Source organism: Zonotrichia leucophrys, chromosome 7 (genome assembly GCF_028769735.1).
Source record: "Zonotrichia leucophrys gambelii isolate GWCS_2022_RI chromosome 7, RI_Zleu_2.0, whole genome shotgun sequence".
NCBI classification, from domain to species: domain Eukaryota; kingdom Metazoa; phylum Chordata; class Aves; order Passeriformes; family Passerellidae; genus Zonotrichia; species Zonotrichia leucophrys.
In genome coordinates, this window is record NC_088177.1 from 27,644,162 (window position 1) to 27,668,262 (window position 24,101).

At 39.5% G+C, this 24,101-nt stretch overlaps 1 protein-coding gene across 4 annotated transcripts in view; it reads left to right on the forward strand.

Moving 5' to 3' along the window:
* Nucleotides 1–4,796: 4,796 nt before the first annotated feature.
* The window catches only part of GRB14 (growth factor receptor bound protein 14), a 58,398-nt gene continuing 39,093 nt past the window's right edge, over nt 4,797–24,101 (forward strand). For 3 of the 4 annotated variants that reach the window (XR_010440967.1, XM_064718027.1, XM_064718028.1), the window contains exon 1: nt 20,260–20,382. Coding sequence is in view for 3 of the 4 variants with exons in the window: in XM_064718027.1 (XP_064574097.1) it covers nt 20,320–20,382 (63 nt within the window). In the remaining variant the exon portion in view is untranslated. Of the gene's footprint in view, nt 4,928–6,552; nt 6,686–20,259; nt 20,383–24,101 lie in introns of those variants that run through there. The other variant, XM_064718026.1, reaches the window with a different exon arrangement.

Here is a 24,101-nt window from a genome sequence, read left to right on the forward strand (position 1 = left end):
ATGACTAGTGTTAAAGGATCTCAAATCGGATTTCCCAACAACTCACATTACGGAAACTAAACTTCTATGTGCTGGATAAATGCATGGAATACTAGATAGCACAGTTGCCTGCAACCTTTCCTTCCATAATAATTACATGTTTTTGTGCAGTACTCTGAAGGCATGTGAGGTCAGAAATTACATTTTTTGTGTAAGGTGGAGTTCCAGAAATAGGGCTGTAAAAACTATCAGCAGTACTCTGCTGTTGTGAAACATCACCTGTTTAATTTATCTAAATGGTTAATAATTTATGTGATGTTTAAAGTCATCCACTTGTCAATTCCCTTCCAGAAGATGACATCTAGTGCAGTGGCAGTTGTGGTAGGGGGGTACTTGTGGACAGATGAAGCACACAATAAAGACACTGCTGCAGCTATTTCTGGGAGGGAGCGCACGGCCTCCAACCACCATTAGATGCAGATGCAGCCACCGTAACCCCCACGTATGCAACACTCACCCTGTGCTATTACAGTCCTCTCTAGGAAGGAACTTCAGGCCTCAGTTCAAGGTTGGCCAGCGCAGATTGCATCACCTAATGCATTGTTTATTACAGACGTTCTGTGTGACTGATTTCATGCAGCCCTAGCGCGAGGGAGCAGAAGCCAGCATGTCACATGTCTGACCTGCAGCTCACAAGCACTACATGCCACTCAGTCAGCCCTGCCCTGAACCTCATTATCTGCTCTTGGCTACAACAACATTTCACATATCACAAGCTCTTGATTTGATTTAATTTGATAGATTTGAAGGGTATCATTCTTACTCTAAAAAAACCTGCACAGGATTTCATTTCAATCTTGTGTTACAGTTCAAGGCAAAATTCCATCATGGGGATGTTCTGACAGAGCTATCACAGGGAATCACAGAACTTGCTATTGAAATTGCAAACACTGTTGTCAAAGCTGGCAATAAAATCCATCTCTCTACTCAAGTTTGTTACAAAAGTATGCTAAAGTAATCATGCTTTTCAATTGATAAAGAAAGTCCAAAACCAAACAACAGAAAACAAGTGCAAATCTGCTTCTTGATAGTAAGTGCAGAGAAAGGGAATGTAGTCAGGGGAAACACTGGATTTTTACTCTGCTGTGGTTCGTGTACACTGAGTTTCAGATAAGGTTGAAAAGCAGCTTGGGGAAATGACTGAGACTGGTGGTACTGGTGATTTAATCCCTTGGAACCTTTTCCTTACCTGCAATAAAAGATACACATTTTAACAATAACTGTAAACTTAACATTCAATTCAAGCTGTAATAATAGGGAAGACTCCTCACAAAACATTCAACCACAGATAATTTTCAAAGACTTATGCACTACTGCCAGGAAGTTAGCTAGTGGTATCTCCACTTGTGGTCACTGGATAAATTTGGCTCTCATGAAGTACTTGAGCCCATTTTCAAAGTTATAAATGGGCTTTTGAAATGCTCAAGAAGGAGCTAGAATGCACAGCTCATTGTATGAGGTTCATTTGTCCAACACATTTTAAGTCCATTGAGATAATAAATACACATAAATTGGCACATGCCTTTTTACTGAAAAAATTACTTTTTTCTTAGGGTGATCCTTTGTGTTCTTAGGGTGATCCTCAGCATTACTGCTGAGGCAATTTATTTTGGGAGGCTTTTGGAGAAAATGTATGAGGAGACAAGACATGCCTGGTTGTAGCCTTGCATTGGAAAAAGGAGCTATTTCTGTGGCTTCAATCTAGTACTTGAATAGAAATAATTCCTTTCTCTACTATTGCAGCTACGACAAATGATGGTGTAAAGGTAGGCTATTGGCTCTCTTAGCGCAGTGAAGCTTTATGTGATAAAACTATTATACATATATTGTGAGTAATTTGATAAAAGCAAGGGAGGACGTGTGGAAGGGGACAAAAAAAAAAAAACTCCACAAAAATCTTCTACAGTTTTCGAAGATAATCAGAGGTAGTTTGGATTTTTTGAACCTCCACTTTGTCAGTAATAATTGAGTTTACTCTAATTAAAGGCATAATTTTGTCACATTAATCAAGTGTTGTGATTCTAAATAGCATACAGGCTTTTGAGAACTGGAGAGCTTGATTTTCTGGAAGTGGGGTGCATACTGAATAGCTTGAATCTGTTGCAATTTTTCTCCATATATATTTTAATTTTACTTGATAAACACCTGGATGTGATTATGAGTAAGAAAGGTAAAAATTAAAAGACAGGGAATAAGCCTACTGAGTTGAGTATTGAAGAATACTCAGGAATTTAGTTTAGTCTTCTCTCCCCCTTTGCTCTCAGAACCGGTCTTAAAGGTGCAAAACTTATTATCCAACATAAACAGAGCAGAGAACTGGGGATACCAGCATCATACAGCCAACCCAGGACACTGGGAAATGGCAAATCTTACAAGAACAACTGTGCTGCACAAGCATGGCAATTATCAAAAAAACACACTAGGCAGCTTAAGTGTATTTATGATGAAAAGGAAACCAAGTCACACAGCTCAACAAATGTTTTGGTGTTGGGTCTCAGCAGAAATCTGCCAGTCTTTTAATATCAACTCTATTAACTGTTCAGAGATTACTGGGTTTGTACTTGTTCAAAGAAGGAGTTAAAAAAGGTTACACTTGAACAGATTCTAGGTCAAATGCTCTCAGATATCTTTAGCCCAGCTCATGAAACCATTTGTATTCTTACAGTTGTTTGCAAAGAGAGACAGTAAGGCTGGAGAACCTTGAGTTTCACATTCTCATGCATGCAACATTTGCAATGCCTACACTGGAACAGTCACATAGGTCCTTCTGTGCCTCAGTGTTCCACTGACTGCATGTCCCTCATGCAATGCTGTTCCCAGAGAAAGCAGTGACAGTAGCAAGCATCAGGACAGACTATGAGATATGTAAAAAAACAGTTTCAGTAAATTTGTTTCTTACAACATGCAAGTGAAATTATAATAGCGTGACATTTTTATTGATTTTTTCTAGAAGTGGCATTGCTGCTGTCATAACTAATTAGATTACCACCAAAGTTATTTTAAAAAATAAAGTATTTATTTGCTGTTATTCATTCTAATTGTGGTTTTTATTTGCCTGGCATTTTAAAACAATTACATGACTAAGCCAAAGACACAAAAACATACCATGTATGTCAGGTTGCACTTCTATAACACATTGCACAGAATAGGTGAAAAATCAAAATATATTTTCTTTTTGTGGCTGAACTTTTTAAATGCTGATGAATACCAGCATACAATTGCCACTTGCAGGTTTTTATCTCTTTCCAATCTGTCTTCTACCTAGAGCACCGATACCATTTGTCCTGCCTTCTATTCTTCTGAAGACAATGAGGTTTAACATGTCAGAGTTATGCCTGTGAATCAACTAGGAAAAAAACCCCAGTGGCCTTGTCTCTGCAGTTCTTAAAAGGATAGCTGCTCACAAGAAACAAGCAAATCCAGTCAATTATCTGACACTATAAAATTCCTGATATATTTGCCAGACTTTGTATATAAAAACTGTAATCAACTCAGACTTCCACTTCTGCTGTGTGACAGAATGAGCTGTTCAGAGGACAAGGAATCCTTCATTTCATTGAAAATGAATGTCCTGCAAAATCATCTGTGACTCAGCCAAAATGAAACCTGTGAGTATTGCTTCTATGACACAAAAATCTTTCTCCAGAACTGAAATCTTGGCACGTGTGTGATGATTTTTTCAGTGGATTCAGGAAAACGGCAAAGGATTTGCCTCAAAATATTCTACATTTTTACCAGTCTCACATCTCAGTTACTGCCCCTGACCATGCCAAGGACAGTCAGAGGGTTTCTGCATGGTGCTGTCTTCACCAGGGGCTTTCAGTTTTTGACTATCGGATTGACTGACCTAAACACGACTATCCACTCTGCTTGGTGCCATCAAACTGTTCTTCACACAGCAAGGGGGATTTTTTATTTTGAAATCGGACAAACATTGATAAGGACGGCCATGGAATTGCCACAGAGGAATTTATGTACATAAAGCAGAGCGGGATCAAGCTGCTGTGGATGAGCCCTAGGCACGAGGGAAAACCTTTTCACAATCCACTGTGCTCCAGGCTGTGGCTGGATGTGGGTGCTGGGCCCAGGCCGGAGCCCAGCCTCCTCACGAGCCGCTGTTCTGGCACAAGGTGACGGGTCTGTTCCCCGGCCTCGGTCATTCCCTGTTTCTCCAAGGCACGTCCATAAATCCCCGCTGCCCAGAGGGATGTGTCAGTGCAGTTAATGATTTGCCAGGCGCTGAGTCGCGTGTCAGGCCGGTCCGGCGGAGCGCGGCTGGAGCCGCTGCCCGGCGCGGGGCAGGAGGTCCCGGGCCATGCCGGGGCCGCGGTGCCCCCCTCGGCCGAAGGCGCAGCGGCTCAGGGCGAGCGGTGCCCGGGGCCGGGCCCGCCCGGCGGGGCCCCACCGCCCCCGGCCCCGCCGGGTCACGCCGCGGCCTCGGGTCCCGGGCCCGCGCACCTGCCGGGCCCGCCCCGCTCTGCCGCCCGGCCTGGCGGAGCAGCCCAAGGGCCCCGCTCGGCCCCCGCCCGCCCCGCGCTGCCTCCCCGTCGCAGCGCGGAGCCGGCGGCCGCCCGCCCCCGCCGCCGCCGCCGCCCTCGCACGTGTGCCGGGGAAGGCGCTCGGTGCCGCCCGGGCGGCGCTTCCCCCCGCTCCCCGTCGCCTCCCCCTCCTCCGCAGCGGGAGCGAGAGCAGCCTCCGCCCGGCAGCGCCGGGGCCGCTCGCCGCCGTGCCGCCCCGCCAGGACGTCGCCGCCGCCGATGGCCGCCCCGCTGCCCGGTGCGCCCGGCGCAGGGCTGGCGGCGGAGCCCGCTGGCGGCGGCCCCCGCGGCTGCCCCCGCCCGCTGCCCCGGCCCCCCGGGCGGGACCCGCCGCCCTCGCCCCCCGACAGGTAAGGCCGGAGCCCGGCGGGCGCCGCCGCTCCCTCGAGGGCCGCCGCTGCCGTCGGGGGGCGGGCGGCGCCCTGCGGGCGGGACGCGGGGCTGGCGGGGCCGGGGTGCGGCGGCCTGGGGAGGGGGCGAGGCGCAGGAGGGGGGCGGCCTGGCTCTGGACCGGCCCGCGCTTCCCCGGAGCTCAAAAGTTGTTTCCCGGCCCTGCAGACACTTTCCGCCGCTGCGGATGCGTGCGTGTCCCACCCCCCACCTCCCTTTTTATTTTTGAGGTTTGTCAGCCTGAGGTGAAAGGAGCCGGCAGTGCTGAGCCTGCCTTGTCAGGCTGAGCCAGCAGCTACTTTATCCCTGCAGTGTCTTTCTCAGAGTGTTGGTGAGATAAAACCGCTTCACCGGGAGCAGTGCCGCTGGCAGCGGTGTGCACCCCGTTTGTTACCTCTCAGGCTCTTCTTAAAGGCATTGGTCTCTATTCTTAGTAAAGGAAGATATGAGCTGGGTTTTTCATGAAGCATCTGATGAGTTTCGGTAGACTGAAGTTTACAAAATCTTAAAATACTGCATTACAGGATTTTTTGCTCATCCTAAAGCAAAATACCACTTCAAATGAATGCTCACCGGTGTGGTGAGGATTTTCCATAAGTGAAGTATCTTCATTCTGTATTGTAACCTTATTCTGATGGTTTTCCCCACTTTGTGCTAAATAAAATATGAAATCTGGAATGATAATAAAGAAGGTAATAAAGTAAAATATGAAGCTTGGGGGCATTAACTCACACATGTAGAAAACTCTTGTAATATGTTGGCAGATGCAAATACATCAGGTGCTTTGGGTGCAGGTTTTCAGATGAAATCAAGTAGACAAAGTGCTCTTCAATATTTTATGTGAGAAAACCATGCACTGTAATGTACACAGCAGTCTAAACAACCACATTATTAATGTGATACTTTAAACCCGTGCATAACTGAGCTCTTAGGCAAGTGCATTGGTGATTACCTTCCCTACTCCTGCAAATGCTGGCTGGTGGTACTTCTGACACAATCCTGGCTGTTTCAGCAGACAGCAACAACTGAGACATTCATTTTATGATGGAGCTGCAGAGATGCCAATACAAAACTAACTGAAAACAGAAATGAATGGATTGCTTTGCACTGTTTTCTCTTGACAGTCACTTTGATTCGATTCTGGTTAAAAAAAAGTTTCCATTTGTTTAAAATACTGTTGTGGTATACTTGGAAAGTTTTGCTGAGAAGTTACATGCATCTGCTGTTGTAATATGTGTACATAGGGAATGGCATAAACACAGGGACAACAAAATATTTACTAATGTCCTTAGAAGCCAATATAAATATATCTCTGCTCTTACTCTGCAAAGACTTTCGCATGTTCAAACAACTTTATATTCAGAGCTGAATACTTGGATTGCTTTCAAGTAGTGTTAGGCACTGTATGTTAATATATTCAGCCTACTGATTAAATAAAATATCTCCAAAAAAGAAAGCTAATTGCTGCAACCAGGAAGCATCATGGTATTAGTGCCTCTGTAGTTAATATATTGTGGTTGGATATTGCAATTTTAACAGCAGCTGTTACAATTATTGCTTGATATTATGTATTCTGTTGAAATAGGAGAAAAAAGAAAGGTGACAGTATTTTGGAGAACCCATCAATTCCAAATCCTTTTCCTGAGCTGTGTTGCTCGCCGTTTGCATCAGTTTTGTCAGCCAGTCTGTTGCCCAAGGCAACTTCAAGAAAAAAGCAGGTAAGATTTATAAATTATTGTTTGACAGTTCCTAAATTGGTTAAATGAAATCTTGAGGAAAAGCTCAGTTATCTATTAAATTATTTTATTAAAATAGAGGTGTTCATATTTCTGTAATTTGGTGAATTTTTTTCTGTAGGTCATCAATGATTGTAGAAAATGAGGTTTTGGAATCTGTGAGTTAAGACATGACTGTTCTTTCACAGAGTGTATGTGCGGCTCTGCAGATTTTTCAATTTAAGTGGAACCAGGGGCAGGCAGGCAGTACTTTATGTCCTTAAATGAGAAGTTAATTTCGTTTTTCCCTTCCTCCCCACCTCCAATTACTGTCATCAATGTTACAGAACAGAGGGTTTTAACAGTCACTGAACAGCTTTTCTAAAGTTCTGATTTTGCCAGGATAATGGGAAAAACCTAAATGGATGGGGAAGGAGCAGATGCTGTGTACCTGGCTATATGTTACATGCATGAGTGTTTATCCGTGTGTGGCTGATGTTAATGTGTTTCCATAAAGACCTTAAACTGTAAGCCAGGGGAAGATCTGAGTGGGCAGAAAGACCTGGCAGTACTGTTCAGACAGAGTTTCCAGTTATTGGAGATTACTGGTGTTGAAGATCAGTTTCACTCTTTGGAAGCTTACCTGTCTCATTCTCTCTGCTCTTCTTGAGACTGGAAAGAGTTCTCACAAGGAACATCTGTGGGATTAGGATTACTCCCTCCTTCACACTCTGTGTTTTGGTGGTCTGCATGATCCCTGTTTTAACAGTTTTAAGTGTGATATTGGAGGTGTAAGAACCTTAACCGTTATTCCATTTTTAGATTTGCATGAAGAATATGCTTGGAAGTTGAAGTTTCTTGTAGTTGTATTAACTTTTCTGAAGCTAACTTGCCACAGCTGTTTCTGTGCACCTGCCAGAGAACTTTGTTAGCCAAGTTGTGACCAGTACCCTGAGGAGGAGCCTTCTCCTCACTTCTCCAGTGAAAAACATTTGTATGTGTTGGGAAACTGCCCTGATTTGATTTTGCCCTATTTTGCATGTCCACCATGGTGTCTCTCTGTAAGTTATGGTGTTTTTCTGGACTACTTTTATTGCTTTTAGTACTTATGCTACAATAGCAATACTAATCTGATGCATTCTGGCCAGTGTGCATCTGAATGTTGTGCATCTGACCACAGTGGGATAAAACTGTTCCAGTTTCCTCTTCTTGGGCAAGGTGGGAGCATTGACTGTCTCTGCAGAGGCAGGAGAAACATTGAATTGGTAATATTATCTTTAAGAACAAAAGGACTAAAAGTCACATTTTAGAAAAGATAGTTTAAATTAGTTGCGGGCCTAAATCACAGTCATTGAGGTAATCTTTGGACTTGAAATTGGGAAGCATGATTTAACACACAAAGGTCAACTGCTTTTGTGGCCAGTCATATTTAACATTGCTGACAGGCTTCATTGGTTAAATCAGCTTCAGGCTTCCAGAAGCTGAAGTTCATGTCTTCACTGACTTTACTTCTGCTTCTTCCTAAAGGTTCACATGTACTTCTTGTGATGATTTCTGCTCACAGTCCTTCAATTTCTCCTGGATTTTTATTTAAGAATGTAGTGCTTCTTCTGGTAAAAGCAGGAACAAGAACAACTGGTTTCCTGACAGAAGTGAACTAACATAATGCTGGTGTCTGTTGGAGGGCCTGACCTGTTTTCCAGCTACCAGAAACATAGAGAGAAATATTCCTGTTACTTTTGTGGAGGCATTTTACCAAGACTATGATTTGTGTCCCCTAGGTGTCTGTTTATGGCCACTGCCATAAACAGGAGAAATTATTCTAGACCAAGCAGACCATTTTTCAGACTCAGAATGACTGTTGTTGCATTCTTCATCTAAAATTATTAAAGTTAGGGCCAAGTGACAATTGTCAAATTGAACTTTTATCTTTGAAATTCAGGTTGAAGTCTTCTAATAGGTTTCAAATTACTCAGGTTTAAAAAGAGAGGAATGCTAAGCAGGTGTGCAAAGAGAAGTGAACTGGCTGTGACTTTGACTTCCCACAGGTGGCTGTGGAACTGTGCTTGGAAATGTTGTATTTCCACCCCCTGTCCTTATTTTGTCAACTTTGTAGCAGCTCTGTGTGCAAATATGTATCTGTATACAAAAATTTCATGAATATTACTGTTACATTTTGATAGTTCACTAACTCTTAAGAGAAACCAGCTACTCTTAAGAATTTTTTTTTTGTGCATAGCGTTGACAGCTGCCAGAATTCTTTCTCCTCTGATGATCTACATATGTTTTCAGTGATTCTTCTTTTAGATTGCTTGCTTTTGATTTAGTTTCTTTTTCTTCTCTGCGTTTAATTTCAAGCATAGGGCAGGAAAATTGCAGAGTGAATTTCTACTTGTGTCTTGTAGATAACTATTATCAAAATGGGTGTTTCTAAAAGAAAAAAAAAAGAAAAGATGCCTCTTCTGTCTTGTTTTTCTCTCCAAAAAAGATTTTCTGCTTCTGTAGAAGAAAGAAGTTGTCATGAATATCTTCTCTTTTATTCATAGCACCTGTGACATCTGAAATCTTTCTACTTCTAAATAGATTATTAACGTTATTTTGAATTCTTGTTTTTCTAAGCTGAAATTCTTACTGTCTTCTAATGATCTTTTATTGTAAGCTTCTCAAAACGTTGAACATGCTGCTTGAACAGCATGTTTGTGGGGTTGACTCACTGAAAATAAGTTTATAAAAGCAAATTGGTAAAAGCCACGTAGCAGAATAGTGATTTGCCTCTGTGCTTGGGAAGTGGTATGTCCATGCCTCTGAACATTGTTTGGTCTGCCTCACCAACACAGCTGTCCATCTCTTTTCTCCCCTTGCAGTTTTGGAAGAGTTTTGTGTTATATCTTTGAATCACAGAATAATTAAGTTTGGAAAAGACTTCCCAGATTGTTGGGTCCAACCTTTGACTGAGCACCACCATGTTCGATTAACCATAGCACCAAGTGCCATGTCCATTAGTGTCTTGAGCCCTGCCAGGGATGGTGACTCTACCGCCTCCCTGGACAGCCTGTTCCAGTGCTTGACAACCCTTTCACCAAAAAAATGCAGAAAAGCTGGCAGCCTACAGCTTGGAGAAGTGCACTCTTCCCTGGGCTGGGAACTGCATGGCCCGGCCCAGAGAGCGATGCTGAATTGTGCTGCTGCATCCAGCGGTGTCCGGTCACTAGAGGTGTCCCCAGGGATCAGTGTTGGGCCTGGTCTTGTGTAACGTCCTAACTGATGGTCTGGATGAGGGCATTGAGCCTACCATTAGCAAATGCAAAGACCATGGAAGTTGGGTCAGATTTTGATCTGCTGGAGGGCAGGAAGGCCCTGTGGAGGGACATGGACAGGCTGGATGGATGGGCCAGACCAGGGGCACGAGGTTCAACATGACCAAGTGCTGGTCCTGCACTCGGGATACAACAGCCCCATGCAGTGCGGCAGGCTGGGGGCAGAGTGGCTGGAAAGTGGCCCAGCAGAAAAGGCCCTTGGGGTGCTGGTTGGCAGCAGCTGACCACGAGCCAGTGTGTGCCCAGATGGCCAGGAAGGTCAAGGGAATCCTGGCCTGTATCAGGAATAGTGGTCCCTGCAGGGCCAGGGACTGGTGAGGCCACACCTTGAGTGCTGTGTTCATTTCTGGGCTCCTCACTTGGAAGAAGGACGTGGAGATACTGGAGAGTGTCCAGTGAAGGGCAGCAGGGCCCATGAAAGGACTGGAGAATGTGTCTTGTGAGGAGTAGCTGAGGGAGCAGGCTTTGGTTAGTCCCAAGGAGTCTCAGGAGGGGCCTCATTGCTCTTTACGGCTCCCTGAAAAGAGATTGGGGTGAGGTGGGGGCTGGTCTCTGCAGTGAGAGAACACATGGAAGTGTTCTTAAGCTGAGGCAGGGCAAATTCAGATTAGATAATTGAAAAATGTTTTTACTGCTAGGGTGGGCAGGCATCAGAGTGGGTTGCCCTTGGGGTAATGGAGTCACCATCCCTGTTTCAGAGGCATCTGCACCTGGTGCTGGCTGGTGGTTTAGGGGTTACAGTGGTGGTGCTTGGGTTGATGGTTGGACTGGGTGACTGTAAAGTATCTTCCAAACTGGGTCATTCTCTGATTCTATGAAATGTGTTCAGATAAACTGAATTTCATGTTTCAGGTGGTAGGTTTTTATCTGGATAGGCCAAGAAAATACCATTTTTCACCTCATGTCCAACACAGTGTGGTCAGTTTCGTGGATGGTGGGAAATGTTGCCTTCCTCTGAGGAATCAAGCATCTGCTGCTTCTGGGTGGAATCCATGAACTTGCATGGAAAATCTAATTGTGCCTCAAAGCTTGTGTTCTCTAAGAAATTACAAGGAACTGAAAATATAAAACACTGCACTTCTGGCTTTAATTATGATTAAAATAAATATTAGTAGGCAAAAGTATGAAATGTAAGAAAACTTATTCTGTTCTTGTTGTCTTTGGTAAAATGAACTAAGAAGATGTTGCTGTAGCTTTATGGAAGCTTAGTTTTTTGCTTTCTGAAAACAAAACCTGAATATTTTCACTGCAGAAGCTGACTCTTGCCCTGCTCAAGGATAAGCCAAAAAGTGTTTCATGACAAAAGTAGTTCAAGGTAATTAGTGCCTTGTTTCTTTAAATTAAATTAGAAGTGCAAAAATAAAACTCAAGTAAATCTCAAGGTCAAGAAAATTTGAAATTTTACCTTGCCTCTTTTGTCTTTATTGATGTTCTAAACAAGTAGATATTTTTATCATGTGGAATCCAAATGTGCTCCCACAATGTTCTTTCCAGGAATTCAGTTGTATGGAGACCTCAAATACGTGTGATTGTAGTGGAATTGACTTTGCTTTTTGTATTCATAAAGGTTTTAATGTAAAGCTCTTTGACAAAGAAGAGCCAACAGGAACTTTATGTTTAAGAGCAGAGTTTTTAAAAATGTGTACTGTTCTAAGTTTATGAATACTATTGAGCGTTGACTGTTGTAATTGGAGCACCATTTATTATTTTTTTTACAGCTATAATTCAGGGTCTTCTAATGTATCTACTTGGAGCCTCATTTTCCAAAACTGCATATAATTCTACTAGCAGACATACAGGGCTAAGTCTTTGGTACTTAAATGTGTTCATGACAGATTTTTTGTCTGAAATATTTGTTTACTATTGACTTTCAAACAGTGCAAAAACAAAAAGGGTTTTTTTTTGAAATGCAGTGATTCATAAATTGCCAATCAATTTCCAAAGGTTGCGACTTCTCTTCCGACCAAAAGAGGCATTTCTTGAATTTACTCTGTAATTCCAGTCTGTGTGTTTGTTACCAGATTTCCTTCCAAGCTGGAGACAATTGCACATGTCCTCCTTTGTAAGTTCTCAAATCTTTTCTTCTTTACAGCCTCCAAACATATATCAGTTTTCCCCATGGCTTTCCCTTAAATTACACAAGAAAGTCAGAAGGGAAAGGAAAAAACTCTTCCAACCAGTTTATAGATTAACAGTAAATACATTTTGTGCAGAACGCAATTAAAGAGCTCAATGAAGTCTCTAACATAAGGATTGCAAGAAGGATTCAGTTGGATTCCTTTTTGTGATGTTTCTTTTGGTGGTCTGCTCCAGTTCCTGTGCTCTCTTCTTTATTGATATGGTTGTACCTGCCCACCAAGGAAAGCTTTATTGATATTACATAGATTGGAATTAGTTAGAACCCTATTAAAACTATTTTTACCTGCTATTTTAATGCAGGTACCTTTGTACTTTGACAAGCCATCTTAACACTGTGACAGTCACTTGTCTACAAAGGTAAAAATCAGGCGGCAAGGTTGAAGAGTTTCTTGTTTTAGCAAACAGGAATATTGCCTGGCTTATACTGGAGGTGCCCTATCACAAGCAGTGTGATATATCAGCCTGGGGAAGCTTGAGAATAATCACCTGTCTGTTTCTTTTTGTATTTTACTTTTTCTTCTTTACATTGAAATTAGTTGCTTTCTGTCAAACTTCATCTTAGTGTTTCCTTTCACTTTTTTACTGTCCAAAAACAACTCAAAGACTGTAAAAATTAAGACTGTAAACATTCTAACTTCACAAAAATAGCATTTTCCCCCATTCTAATAGGCAAGAAAACAAGTAACTTTTGTGGTTACTAAGATACTGCCTCTGCAAGCTTTTTGCTTAATTTGTAACATCAGGAAGGTGTTAGGCTTTAAGTTTTACAGTTTTCACTTCTATAAAATAAAATAAAATTCATCAGTACTGTCACAGATTTTGGTAGACATATTGCCAGTGTTTGTCAGATTGAAATGATTTTAACAATCCTTTGGATTTTGATTGTTTTGAATTCATCAGCCTAAAAGTCAAACCTGAAGCTGCTTATCTTTTCTTTTAGGCCCATTTTCTCAATGCAGGAAACTGCCTCTTCTGTGCTGTTTGGGAAGTTCTATTTTGAACAAGAAACCTTTGTGATGTTGCAGTAGATCTAATAACTTGTCCAGAAAAACCTCTGTAAATTTGGAAACCTTGATTTTTCCAAGAAGTGAACCATTAATATTTATCTCTTGAAGTCTGCACTGACTACCTGGTATTTTGGCCCTGTCAAGTCTCTGTGTCTAGAGCAGGTGATGATACAAACATGATCAACTTCTTTGAATATGCAAGAGACTTGCCAGTTAAAGCCAGGTGAAACTGCAGGGAACTCTCTTATGCTGCTGAGTCACTTGTGATAACTCAGTTGTACTGAATTTGACATGAAAAGATTAAACTCTTGTGAATGGAGTTTGAATCCTCATAATTTACAGAATGAAATGAGATGTGATGGATACTAACACACTTTTTATTTATAATTGCAACCAGGGACAGGTACTTTTATTTAGGGTTAGACTGGAGAGCTGGAAAGTTTGGGTCATTTTGTAGCCACTCCATAGCTGCCATAGACAGATCAGTGATTAAAGAAATATTTTATTGGCAGATCTTTTTTGAGGTTTCTTCTCAGTGATGGCATTGTCAGTAAGTGATGCTGTGTTAAGGAGGCATGCATTGTAACAGCAGAGCACTATTGGCATCTTCCTTTTATGGACCATTGTCTGAACTGTCATTGATCAGAACAGATACACATTCCCCTCTGATTTCCTGGGACACACAGTCTAGATTAATCAGAATAGTGTTTAGTAATATTCATAAAATTAGATGAAGCCTTAAGTATTTTTGTGGGTTTTTTTCTTCCATTTTGTTTTTCCTCAATGTTCTCTTCTGGTCTTATAAAACTTCTGTTGTTCTCTTCTGGTCTTCTTTTGTTGTGTCATTGCCCAGTATTTTTAACACCAGTGTTATATCAGCTACTGGTATTTTTATATTATAAACAGTTTATAGTTGTGTTGAATGAGACTAGGGTGGTCAACGATTAATAGTTAAATTACTTAAATGATACAGGTTTAGTAAAGTTGACAACTTAGATGATTCTTAATAAAAGTTTACAACCCCTTTTGAATGAAAAAGTGTGCAACAGAAGGAGAAAATACAAGGCACTTTACCATACATTTTACAGTACTAAAAAGTGTGTAAGACGATTGAATGTTCATGATTTTATCATCATAAAACTTTGTTAGTTTAGTGTTGGGGCATTAGCTGAAGAATGGAACTCAAATTCAGATCAGTTTTTCCTAGGAGTTTTGGTGCAGTTTTTAGCATATCCTTGAATTACTGCATTTCTGATGTTCTGAGTTATTATCTTTTCAAATAAGAACTTGAGAACTATAGAAACAAGGAGAGGCATATTCCCATCCTACTTCTGTGCATAAATGTTGACACAATAAGTATAATTTAGATTCTGTATTAAAAAAACCCCATGCCTCCATATAAACACCACTGTTGAACCTGGTCAGTTTTCACTAGGTGGAATTAACTTGATCATCCATGTAGAATAGTATTGAATATTTGTGATTGATAAAATAATTTAATACTCTTTATACATTCATATTTTCTTGTATCTATTTACAGTAGATAGCTGAGGACTTACTTGTTCTTTCACATGATAATTCCAGAGCCACTAATACAGTATGGTTGTTCCCCCATGGTTTTTGCTTCATGCTCTTTTTAACTCTTTGCAGGGGTAATCTTTGCTCTGTGACAAGTGTAATTAAGAGATCAAGCTAGAGTTGTAATGAAAACTGGATCAATTGGAGATGTCACTGTTAGGACAGAAAAATAATTCCTCACTTTTTTCAGGTGCCTGCTGATATCATGCTTCACTCTCTGCTTTCAGTTCCCTTGCATAAGAAATGTATAGAAGCTGTCAATAACCCTGAGATCTCTCACCCTTCTTACCACACTCTGTAGCAGAGGACAACCTATATCTGTGTCTTAACACCTGCAGATCACTCAGATGAGATTCTTTAGGATAATAGCTGTCTGTTGCTGCTTGTGTAGCAGGAACACCAACGGCCAGGCAGTGGAAGGGCATCCTCTTAGGGACAGTTCATGCTGATCTCTTTTTGTGTGTGTGCAGAGACAGTAACTGATACAGCTTCCAGCTGGGGATTTCAGGGCTCAGAGTTTCCAAACTTTTCTAGCAGTTGCTTATTCCTATGAAGAAGATGGCACTTGTGTCTCTAGCAAGTGGTGAAACTTGGCAATGATAAGTTGGAGATAACAGCTGACCAATGCCCAGGTCCTCCATGTTTGTCTTCAGCACATTTAAAGCTGCTACTTCTAAAGGCATTCACATTTTTATGATTGCTTTTGATTTGGGAATGAACAGAAAGGGAGAATTTCAAGCCAGAGTGTTTAAGCATGCCTCTCGTGTTATAGTCCTGATGGGAGTCACCTCAAATGGGAATATTTAAAAAGAAAAAGCTAATCAGGCCAACAAAAATCTTTCATGAAGGGCAGTTGTGGGAGGAGAAATTGAGAGGAAGAAGAAATTAGACCTCTGCTCTAGTAACAATGTGAAGTTGCTTTTCTCCTGTTTCAAGTCACAGAACATTCATTTGCAGCTAATCAGCTCATATTTTAGCCCAATAGTGTACATGATATTTAATACTGAAGTCCCAAGAGAGAAACATATATCGGTTATCTTAGTTGTGTGCCTGTGCTTCTAATTAGGATACTGATGAGGTGTTCCTGCCTGTTTCTGATATGCTTGTACTGCATACTGGCAGCTCTGTCTTTTAGCTTCTTCACTTGATATTATATCCACAGGAAATCAATATACACGAGATTGTCCTGTGATCAGAATGGGATTTTTCAATTACTGCATTCTTGGGCTATAAATAGCCTTTTTTATTAGTTATGTTATGATAACTCCTGTTACTGATTACATTAAGACTTGGTGTTTATGAACAGCTGCAAGCTCTTGATAATGGCACAGAAATGGTATCAGCTGTTGAGAAACAGGCTGGAGGTTTGCAAGAATTTATTCTCATAATTGCTAGAATTCACTGCTGTGTAGTGAGAGGGAAGTCCTTGCAATACGAGGGTTTTCTTAAATATCTCAGCTGACAGAACTTCATCTGTGTGCTTTTCTATCAGGCTTGAACCTATTGATCACAAAAATAGGCAGCTGAAAATCTTTGCAAGGAGCATGTGTAACAATGCTTCAAGATCCCCCTAGTTTGTGAGGAAAAGTGGCAGGGATGGAAAGCTTCATTATGTTCCTTGTGGCTCATACTTAGTGAATTTCCTAGGTACATTGTAATGTCTGTGTTGCTTTACAGGTAATACAGTCTGTTTTATGCAACTGCATCTGCAGCAGTCCTTACTGAGCCTCCAGGAGGGTGTACTGTATGCTATGTGTGAAGGCTAAGACCTGTTAGTTTTCTTTGTGCAAGGGACTATATGAGTAGAAAAACAACACCTCAATCACTTTGAAACCTCTCTTTTGTGGGGTGGTTTTAAAGTAAGTATTTATTTGCCCAGTGTATGTAAATGTACCTGTGCAAAACCCACACTGTGTGTGTTTCTATGGTCACACATTAAAGGGCTCTTCTGCTAAAGAGACAAAGTGGCTGTGCCAGGCAGACAGGAGCTCTCACAAGGAAGGGCAAATAGCACCATGAATAACTTACCTGATTTACCTTGGTCTTGTGTAATAAACTACTGCCTTAGCTCAAAGACAAGTACAAAAAATAGCATCAAAATTTTTTATAAACTTTACTGGATTTATATTATCTGGATTTTTCTTTTTCATCTACAGAAGCAAAAGCTGAGTGTGATTTGTTCTGTTACGTATAAATGCTCACATTCCTGCATTATATCTGGCCGAGCTAGGAATAGATCAGCTCTTGTGACTCCGTATTCAGTGCCTTAAGGACATCACTGACCTTCCTCTTCTAGCAGGAGATCTCTATTCCATATGTTCTTCTAAAACCCTTATTGGAGTTACTAATTTACTAAGGGCATTTCAATTCTTGCCCACTCCATTTAGTCACGCTTTCTTAAGTGGCAAGAAGTAGAAGTGGTTTATATTTTGAAGTGTCTAAAAAGTATCTGCACAATGTTTTCACAACTGTATCTGGTAGCTTAGTGACAAAAATAGGAGTGAAAAGCTGCATAAACATAGTTATTTCAGCAAGTGAGCTGGATCTGATTTCCTTCCTGTCTACCAGCACCAGCAAAATTCCTTGCAGACCTGCCATGGACAAGGAAAATCTTTTATCTGTAGGAAAAAAAATAAAGTGGTCATATGTTTCTCTGAAGGCATATTTGGCTTTCAAAGCCTTTCTGTATCTCACATTTATCAATAGAACTCCTCTTGACTTTCACATGGTGAAGTGATTCTAAAAGGCTTGCACTTAGAAGTTGTGTTTTATTCAATTTATTTTTTTAAATGTATGTTTGTGAAATTTAAAAAAAGAAAATATTTTAATTAATGTTATCTTTAGTACTCTTGGATGCAACCATGTTTACTTTCACTAGTATACATAAATTACTGTAATATTTTTTTAAACCTAATCATTATTTGAATATTGGATTTTTATTACCAAGTCAAATGCAACACTTAATTTTTTGGTTACTTTCTGAATGGGTCTGGTCTGTTCATCTGATTGGAAAAGATACAATACAGATAATTGCGCTGAGGAAAATGAGCCTTTGCTTCACCTTGCAGACAAATGGGTCAATTTTATTCATAGAGCAAAAAGCTGCACATGCTTTCAAGAGCCAAGGACCTTCAGTACCCAAGGGTAAGGAAAAATGGCTTGGGCTATTTTTGTTTCTTTCCCAGTGAAGTCACTAATGCAATGCTGCAAGTTCTGCAGCTGCTATTACCCAAACATTTTTTCATAAGATCCGAGGGAAAAAGGGTAGAGGGAGTTTTTTGTCCTGGTGCTGCAATTATGTGCATGTCTAATATTCCTTGAGTAAAACGCCTGTGGGATCGGGCTCTGGTACCACAAGTTTTTTTCTGGCTCTTACAGCAAAATTTTGGAGCTATATTATAGAATTTTGAAAACATGCTCCCACAGGAAATAAAAACTGTGTGCCTGAAAGGTAAAAACCTAATTGCAAACACTTGACATTTATCATAGCTATCTCTAGTAGAAAAGGATGTTAATTCCAAATGTTACGTAAGTAACACTTTAAACTTGATCTCAGAAGTACTTTTTTATTTTATCAAAACAATCATAAAGATTTTGGACTGGAGTTGGACAAAAATAAAATGAAATAAATACCTTAAACCTAAAAGATTAGTTGCTATGGATCTCTTGCTGCTATAAACTGAATGTAGAAGGAGTCAAAGTTAAAAGTGAACATTTATTGAGGCAAGGCAATGAGTTGTTTAATAATAATGCTGTATTTTAATTGGTTTACGGTTTTATTAGAAGCTCTTGTTTTAAAGCTAACAACGAGGATCAAATGTCTGTCTCTAAAGAAATTCTCTTTGTTACTTGGCATAAGTTTCTTATCAGTTTTTTTCCATCCTGTGTGTCTCAATCAAGGACAACACGTTTTGAAATTTTAGGAAAATATTTATCTTTACTTCCTATTCCTTGGCAGTATTTTATTACTAATTGAGAGCTGGTGCTAAAATGCCAGTACAATGCAGGTTTTATTTTTTGGAGGGAGTTGTATTTTTTGTATTTATGGTGTTTGCTCCTCTTGTTCATCAACAGAACTTATTTAAGTACTGCGATTTTAGGGTTTGAGAAGGGTGATTTAGCGTTAAAAGAGATGCTTGAATTCATAGATTCTGAGGTATCTCAGTGGTGCCAGAGACTTGTTATGTATTTCCCACCTGGAAAACTCTCAAATCAGAAAATCCCATGAAATAAAATTATTTATTTTTAACTTGTCATTGTACAGTTTCCTATGTCTTGGAGATGAGATTCTTTTCTAGATACTTTGGGATTAATACAGAGTGTGCTCATTTCCACTGGGTGGGGGGGGGGAAACCCCTATAAATATGTTCTAGTGAAATTTAGTATGGATTATTGTAATATTTACCAAGTCAGTCCTGAATACTTTTAGGACTTGTGCATCAGGTGTATGATCAAAATATGCTTGCAGTGACTGCCTATGAAACACAGCAGCCTGCATATCTGACATGTTATTCTTCAAGAAGCTATGAGTGCTTAGTAAAAATATTTTTTTTTAAATGTCTGCAATCTTCAGCTACGAAAAGCAATGTTTCTGATAAGAACTGCTTGGTCAAGAGTTATAAAAGGAATACTCAATATCACAGTTCTGACATCTGTTTAATAATTTGGTTTACAACAGAAATTTTGCTTAGTCATGCTGCATAAAAGCAGAAAAAAATTTCAGTTATTAAGTGCATTATGAGACCTTTAAAAAGAATTATAGCTTGCTTTATCATTTAAACAATACAAAATGTTGCCTTTTTTGACAAAGAAGAAAAGAAAAACCCCAGATTTCCTTTGTCAAACCATGTTAATGAAAACAGACTTTTTTATGCAGATATTTGATACATAAAATAATTATGTGAATGGGGATGATTAAAAACTTGGGTTCATAAAACAGTCTTAAATGTCACTCCTTGAAACATTTTATGTGTCATTATTTCAGACCTTGGTTGCATTGGAAAGGTAGTAATTGCATTACTTAAAGTAAAAGGGATGTTTTGCTTCTGCTTTGAATAAAGGTAGTTAAGAATCATATAATTAAACTCCATGGATTCATTAAATCTATTCTTGTGCTCAGTTACTTCTCTGGAATTCAAAGATCAGAAGCACTGAAGAGTATTTTGTTTCCCTGGAAAAAGCCAGAGAAAAAGCCCCAAGACTGTAACCACTCAGTGTGAGGTGTTAGAATGCAGTCTTTAATGATTTGGTTTTGTTTTGACAGTAAAGACAAAGCTCTGAGTGATAGAAATGCATGTTGTTCTGCTTATTTTTATAGCCAGAGATAGTGTGGGCATTTGCAAGGACAGAACACAAGTTTTCAAGCTCTTTGGTTGGTTGATTTGTATTTTGTCCTACCCCAGTGTGTTCTGTCATTGGCTTTGAGTAGGACTGAATTCACATAAATGGAATGACATTTACTAGAGCCCGAGTCTTTCTGCTGACTCTCCAATATTTAGGTTATGAGGAATTAGGTTTCAAGAAATATTGCTAACTACTTTGTTCTGCTTCGTGTTATCACCTGGATGAAGGTTGGCAAGTTCTGTGAAAAGCAGACATGAATTTGTCTTCCAGAAGAGTAACATTGCCTGCAGTTATGCCAATAACTCTGCAGAAAAGGGTATGGCATTTAAATCAGTCTTTTAATTCTGACATTAGTAGGGGTTGCTAACAATGTTTAAACATGGCTGTATTTATTTTTTCACCTTTTCTTAAATTTCTCTAGTGTAATAATAATGTTTCTTTTTTGATAAATGTAGAAATTTTTTATTTCATTATGTGAAATATGTTTGCTTATAAATATATATGTGTCCACAATTGAATTTTTTTACTGGTGCTCTTTTCTCTGTAACTATAATTCTGTACTTTGTGCAGGAAATTATTTTTCTTAGGGATTAATGTAGTTTTTAAAATGTCATGATTGCTTTAAAATATGCCTCTTTTGAAGGCTACGATACTGTTCGTAACAAAGGATTACTGGAGTCTGCTTCCACAGGTTTTGCATCAGCCTTACACTCAATGTGCTCTTGCTGACCTGTTCTGGCTAATGCCTTTAGAGTGGATGGCCCATCATGTATTTTGGGAACCAGGGTGACACTGTACAGTGTTTTTCCTTAGCCACTGTACCTTGCCTTTATTTGTTATCTCAGTAAAAAGTGTAAGCAGTGCAAAATGATTACATCTGTGTGCACCAGGATTGCCTAGTGTAACTCAATGCGTTGGGGGTATCTGTGAAGTTAAAAATACACACGGAAATGAAGTGCAGAAATATGACTCTCTGCTGAGCCAGATATGTTAACTTATGAGAAGTTATTTCAAACAAGTTGTAAGTTATTAATTAGTTCGATTTATTTTGTAAATGTGGAGATATTTTTCAAAACCTCATTGCTGCATAATGTGCTTAACTCATTGTTAATAGACTCTTCTGTTAGTCAGTGGCTTTTTAATGTGCCAGCATTGTGAAAAATGAAAGTTCACTGAAGTATTGCTACAGTATTAAATGGTTCTCATGAGCAGTTTATGTGGAATGCAGCATATATTTATGGCATTGGTCCTGTGGGTCTAAAAGAGTGTATAAACACATAACTTTTATTGATTTGTGATATAAATGGTATTCATTTATATGATTTCATTGTTTGAGTTGGAGGGGCAGCCTGTGAGCATAATTGGGATTGATTGGTAGAGATTAGATTATGCTGCTGTCTCACTAGCATGATAATATACTATTTTTCTGGTCTGAAAACTCTAACATTTAGATATGTGCAAGATGTGCACAGTGTTAACATGGTGTTATCTAACAATTTGCAATATCTCTGTTACACTTCTCAAAAAATACTCCTTTAAAAATTGTGGTTTAATTTCTCAGCTTTCATCCTCTCAATCTTGTAGTTACTTTCCAGTCCTGTCTTCCTCCCCCTAACAACCCTTTAGAGCTCAGATCTTGAGTTGTCAGAGTTATTTTATTTTTGTCTGGGTTTTGTTAATTGTATGTAAGGAGAGAAAGGTCTTTGTTCTTGCAGTGTGTAGTTGTGTTAGACTCCTGTGGTATGCACACAGCAGTACTTGGTGCTGTGTGGGAGGGGAGAGGTGTAACTTCACTCAATCTAGCATTCAGAAGGCTGGGAAACTCAGTTTTAACTGTAGTGTATATTTCAGAGGATTGATTTTTATTTTTTTTGATGTTGAAAGATAATAATTCTCTGAGAAAATACAAGAGTTTTTTGACAAATTCACAGTAAGATAATTTTCTGCACATTCTCTCTCATTTTTTTTTCATGCTGTTATCAAATTAGCTGCCAACAGTTATTGGCTTTACTTCTCTTTATCTCTGCACTTTGTAAGCCCAAAATAAAATTAATGGAAGCAGTAGGAGGAAGCAGCATAGGGTGTTGCCTTAGGTAGGTAGATATTGGGTTGCACGCTGTTTCAAAAAATTCTTGAAGGCATGTGTCCTCACTGAGGTCTCACTGTGTGCCAAATTTAATAGGCTTGTTAAGGCTTGTGATGGCTGTATCTAGGCGTGTAGAATTTCTTCTGAAAGTATCTTTTCCCTCTGCAGAAGGGGCTTTCTTATTTCTATAGCAATGCCTTAATTTCTAGAACTAGAATAGTGGAGGAAGGGAAGGTGGGCAGGAAAGAGCCATGCTGGTGAGGGGTGGCTGACATATGTGCACGTGTAAATTTGTTTGTGTTTCTCATGGACATTAGAACCTTTGCCTTAAAGTGGTGTAATTTCTACTTTTTGTTGCACTTGAAGAACCTGGAAAAGTAGGATTTTTACATTAACACTGCATAGTCAAGAGAAACGTAACTATTAGCTCATGAAATACTATTTTAGTGTGTCCGTGATTACAAAGAATTATTTCTTAAATTCATGGAATAGGTAATTGTGTAAGAAGTCTAGTTTAATCACAATACTACAAAAATTGCAAATCTTTATTTTCCCATCTCACAAAAGGTAAAATTTTGCATTGTCAATGTACTTAATGTGTTCTGCCAACTTCTTGAGCACTTAGGTTTTCTCATTTTCATTCAAAATGTCTAATATACTTTGTCCAAAGTTATTTTATACTTTCTGTTTTGAAGTCTGATGTGAAATACTTATCACAGTTGATGTGTTTTGTTCTTAAGTAATATATTTTTAACTAAAGCTACTGAGTCTTGTTTAGGTTCCAAGGGGTCTTGTAACACAGATGGCAAAATTACATGCTTAATGAACATGGAGAATTATGTATATTGAGTGCTATCACAACCAGATTTATAGTTTGTATTGACTAGACATATACTTCATCCAAGTCAGAGTAAATTATTTTATCTTTTGTATGGAGAACTTCATACTCTTCTAAAAGTGCTTAAAAAATTAGATTTGAAAGGTTATGATGCATTCAAGACATTGTTTTACAGTCAAAGACCGAAAATTTCTTCAATATAAACACAATTCTATTAGATTTGTTACATGGTAAGTAGAAGACTTAGCCACTTGATGTTGTATGCAAGGTGTATGAACAGAGACTTGCAGTTTTTTCCCACAACAACTGTGAACTTCATAACACACTAGGTCAGATGATGTTCAAAAGCTTTGTGTACACAGTCAATATGTATTGCAGATGAATAATTTCCAGCAATTCTTGAAGAGATTGTATAGTGTCTTTTAATTGAAAGAAATATGACAAAAGGAAGATGTGATTTTAGATTGCTCAGATCTAGGACTGGGCATGAAAATTTCAATATATTCTTGCATCTTTATTCCATCTATTTTTCTGGCCCAAAATCACATGCTGCTTTAATCAACGCTTATCCCTCCCCCAAGGAAAAATGGTCACTTAAGCCAAATTGTACTGAGAATTAGTAATTTCTGTCTGCAAGGCTAAGAGCATGAAAGTAATTTTTCAGTTTTGCGTTTGGACCCCTGAGATGAAAGGCCAGTGTGCTAATCCAGGAATTTTACATAAGGCACTTTAAGTGACATGATAATGGTGTCATTAAATGGATACCTTTTATACAATTACTGGATACAGACCAAGCATTCATGTGTGTAACATCTCTTCATAAGGACAGTTTGAAAAATAGTAATTTAAAAATACAAAAACAATGCCAGTGCCCTTTTTGTCTTTCATACAGTAAGAGAAATAAAAGAAATACAATAATAAATAATATAATCCAAGACCAGGTTGGATTGGAGCTTTGAGCAATCTGCTCTAGTGGAAGGTCCCCATGGCAGGAGAACTGGAACTAGATGATCTTTAAAGTCCCTTCCAACACATGTCTTTCTAGGATTTTTTGATTGTACACTACAGTAATAAGATTTTTACTGTAATACAATGTAATGTAATGTAAGGG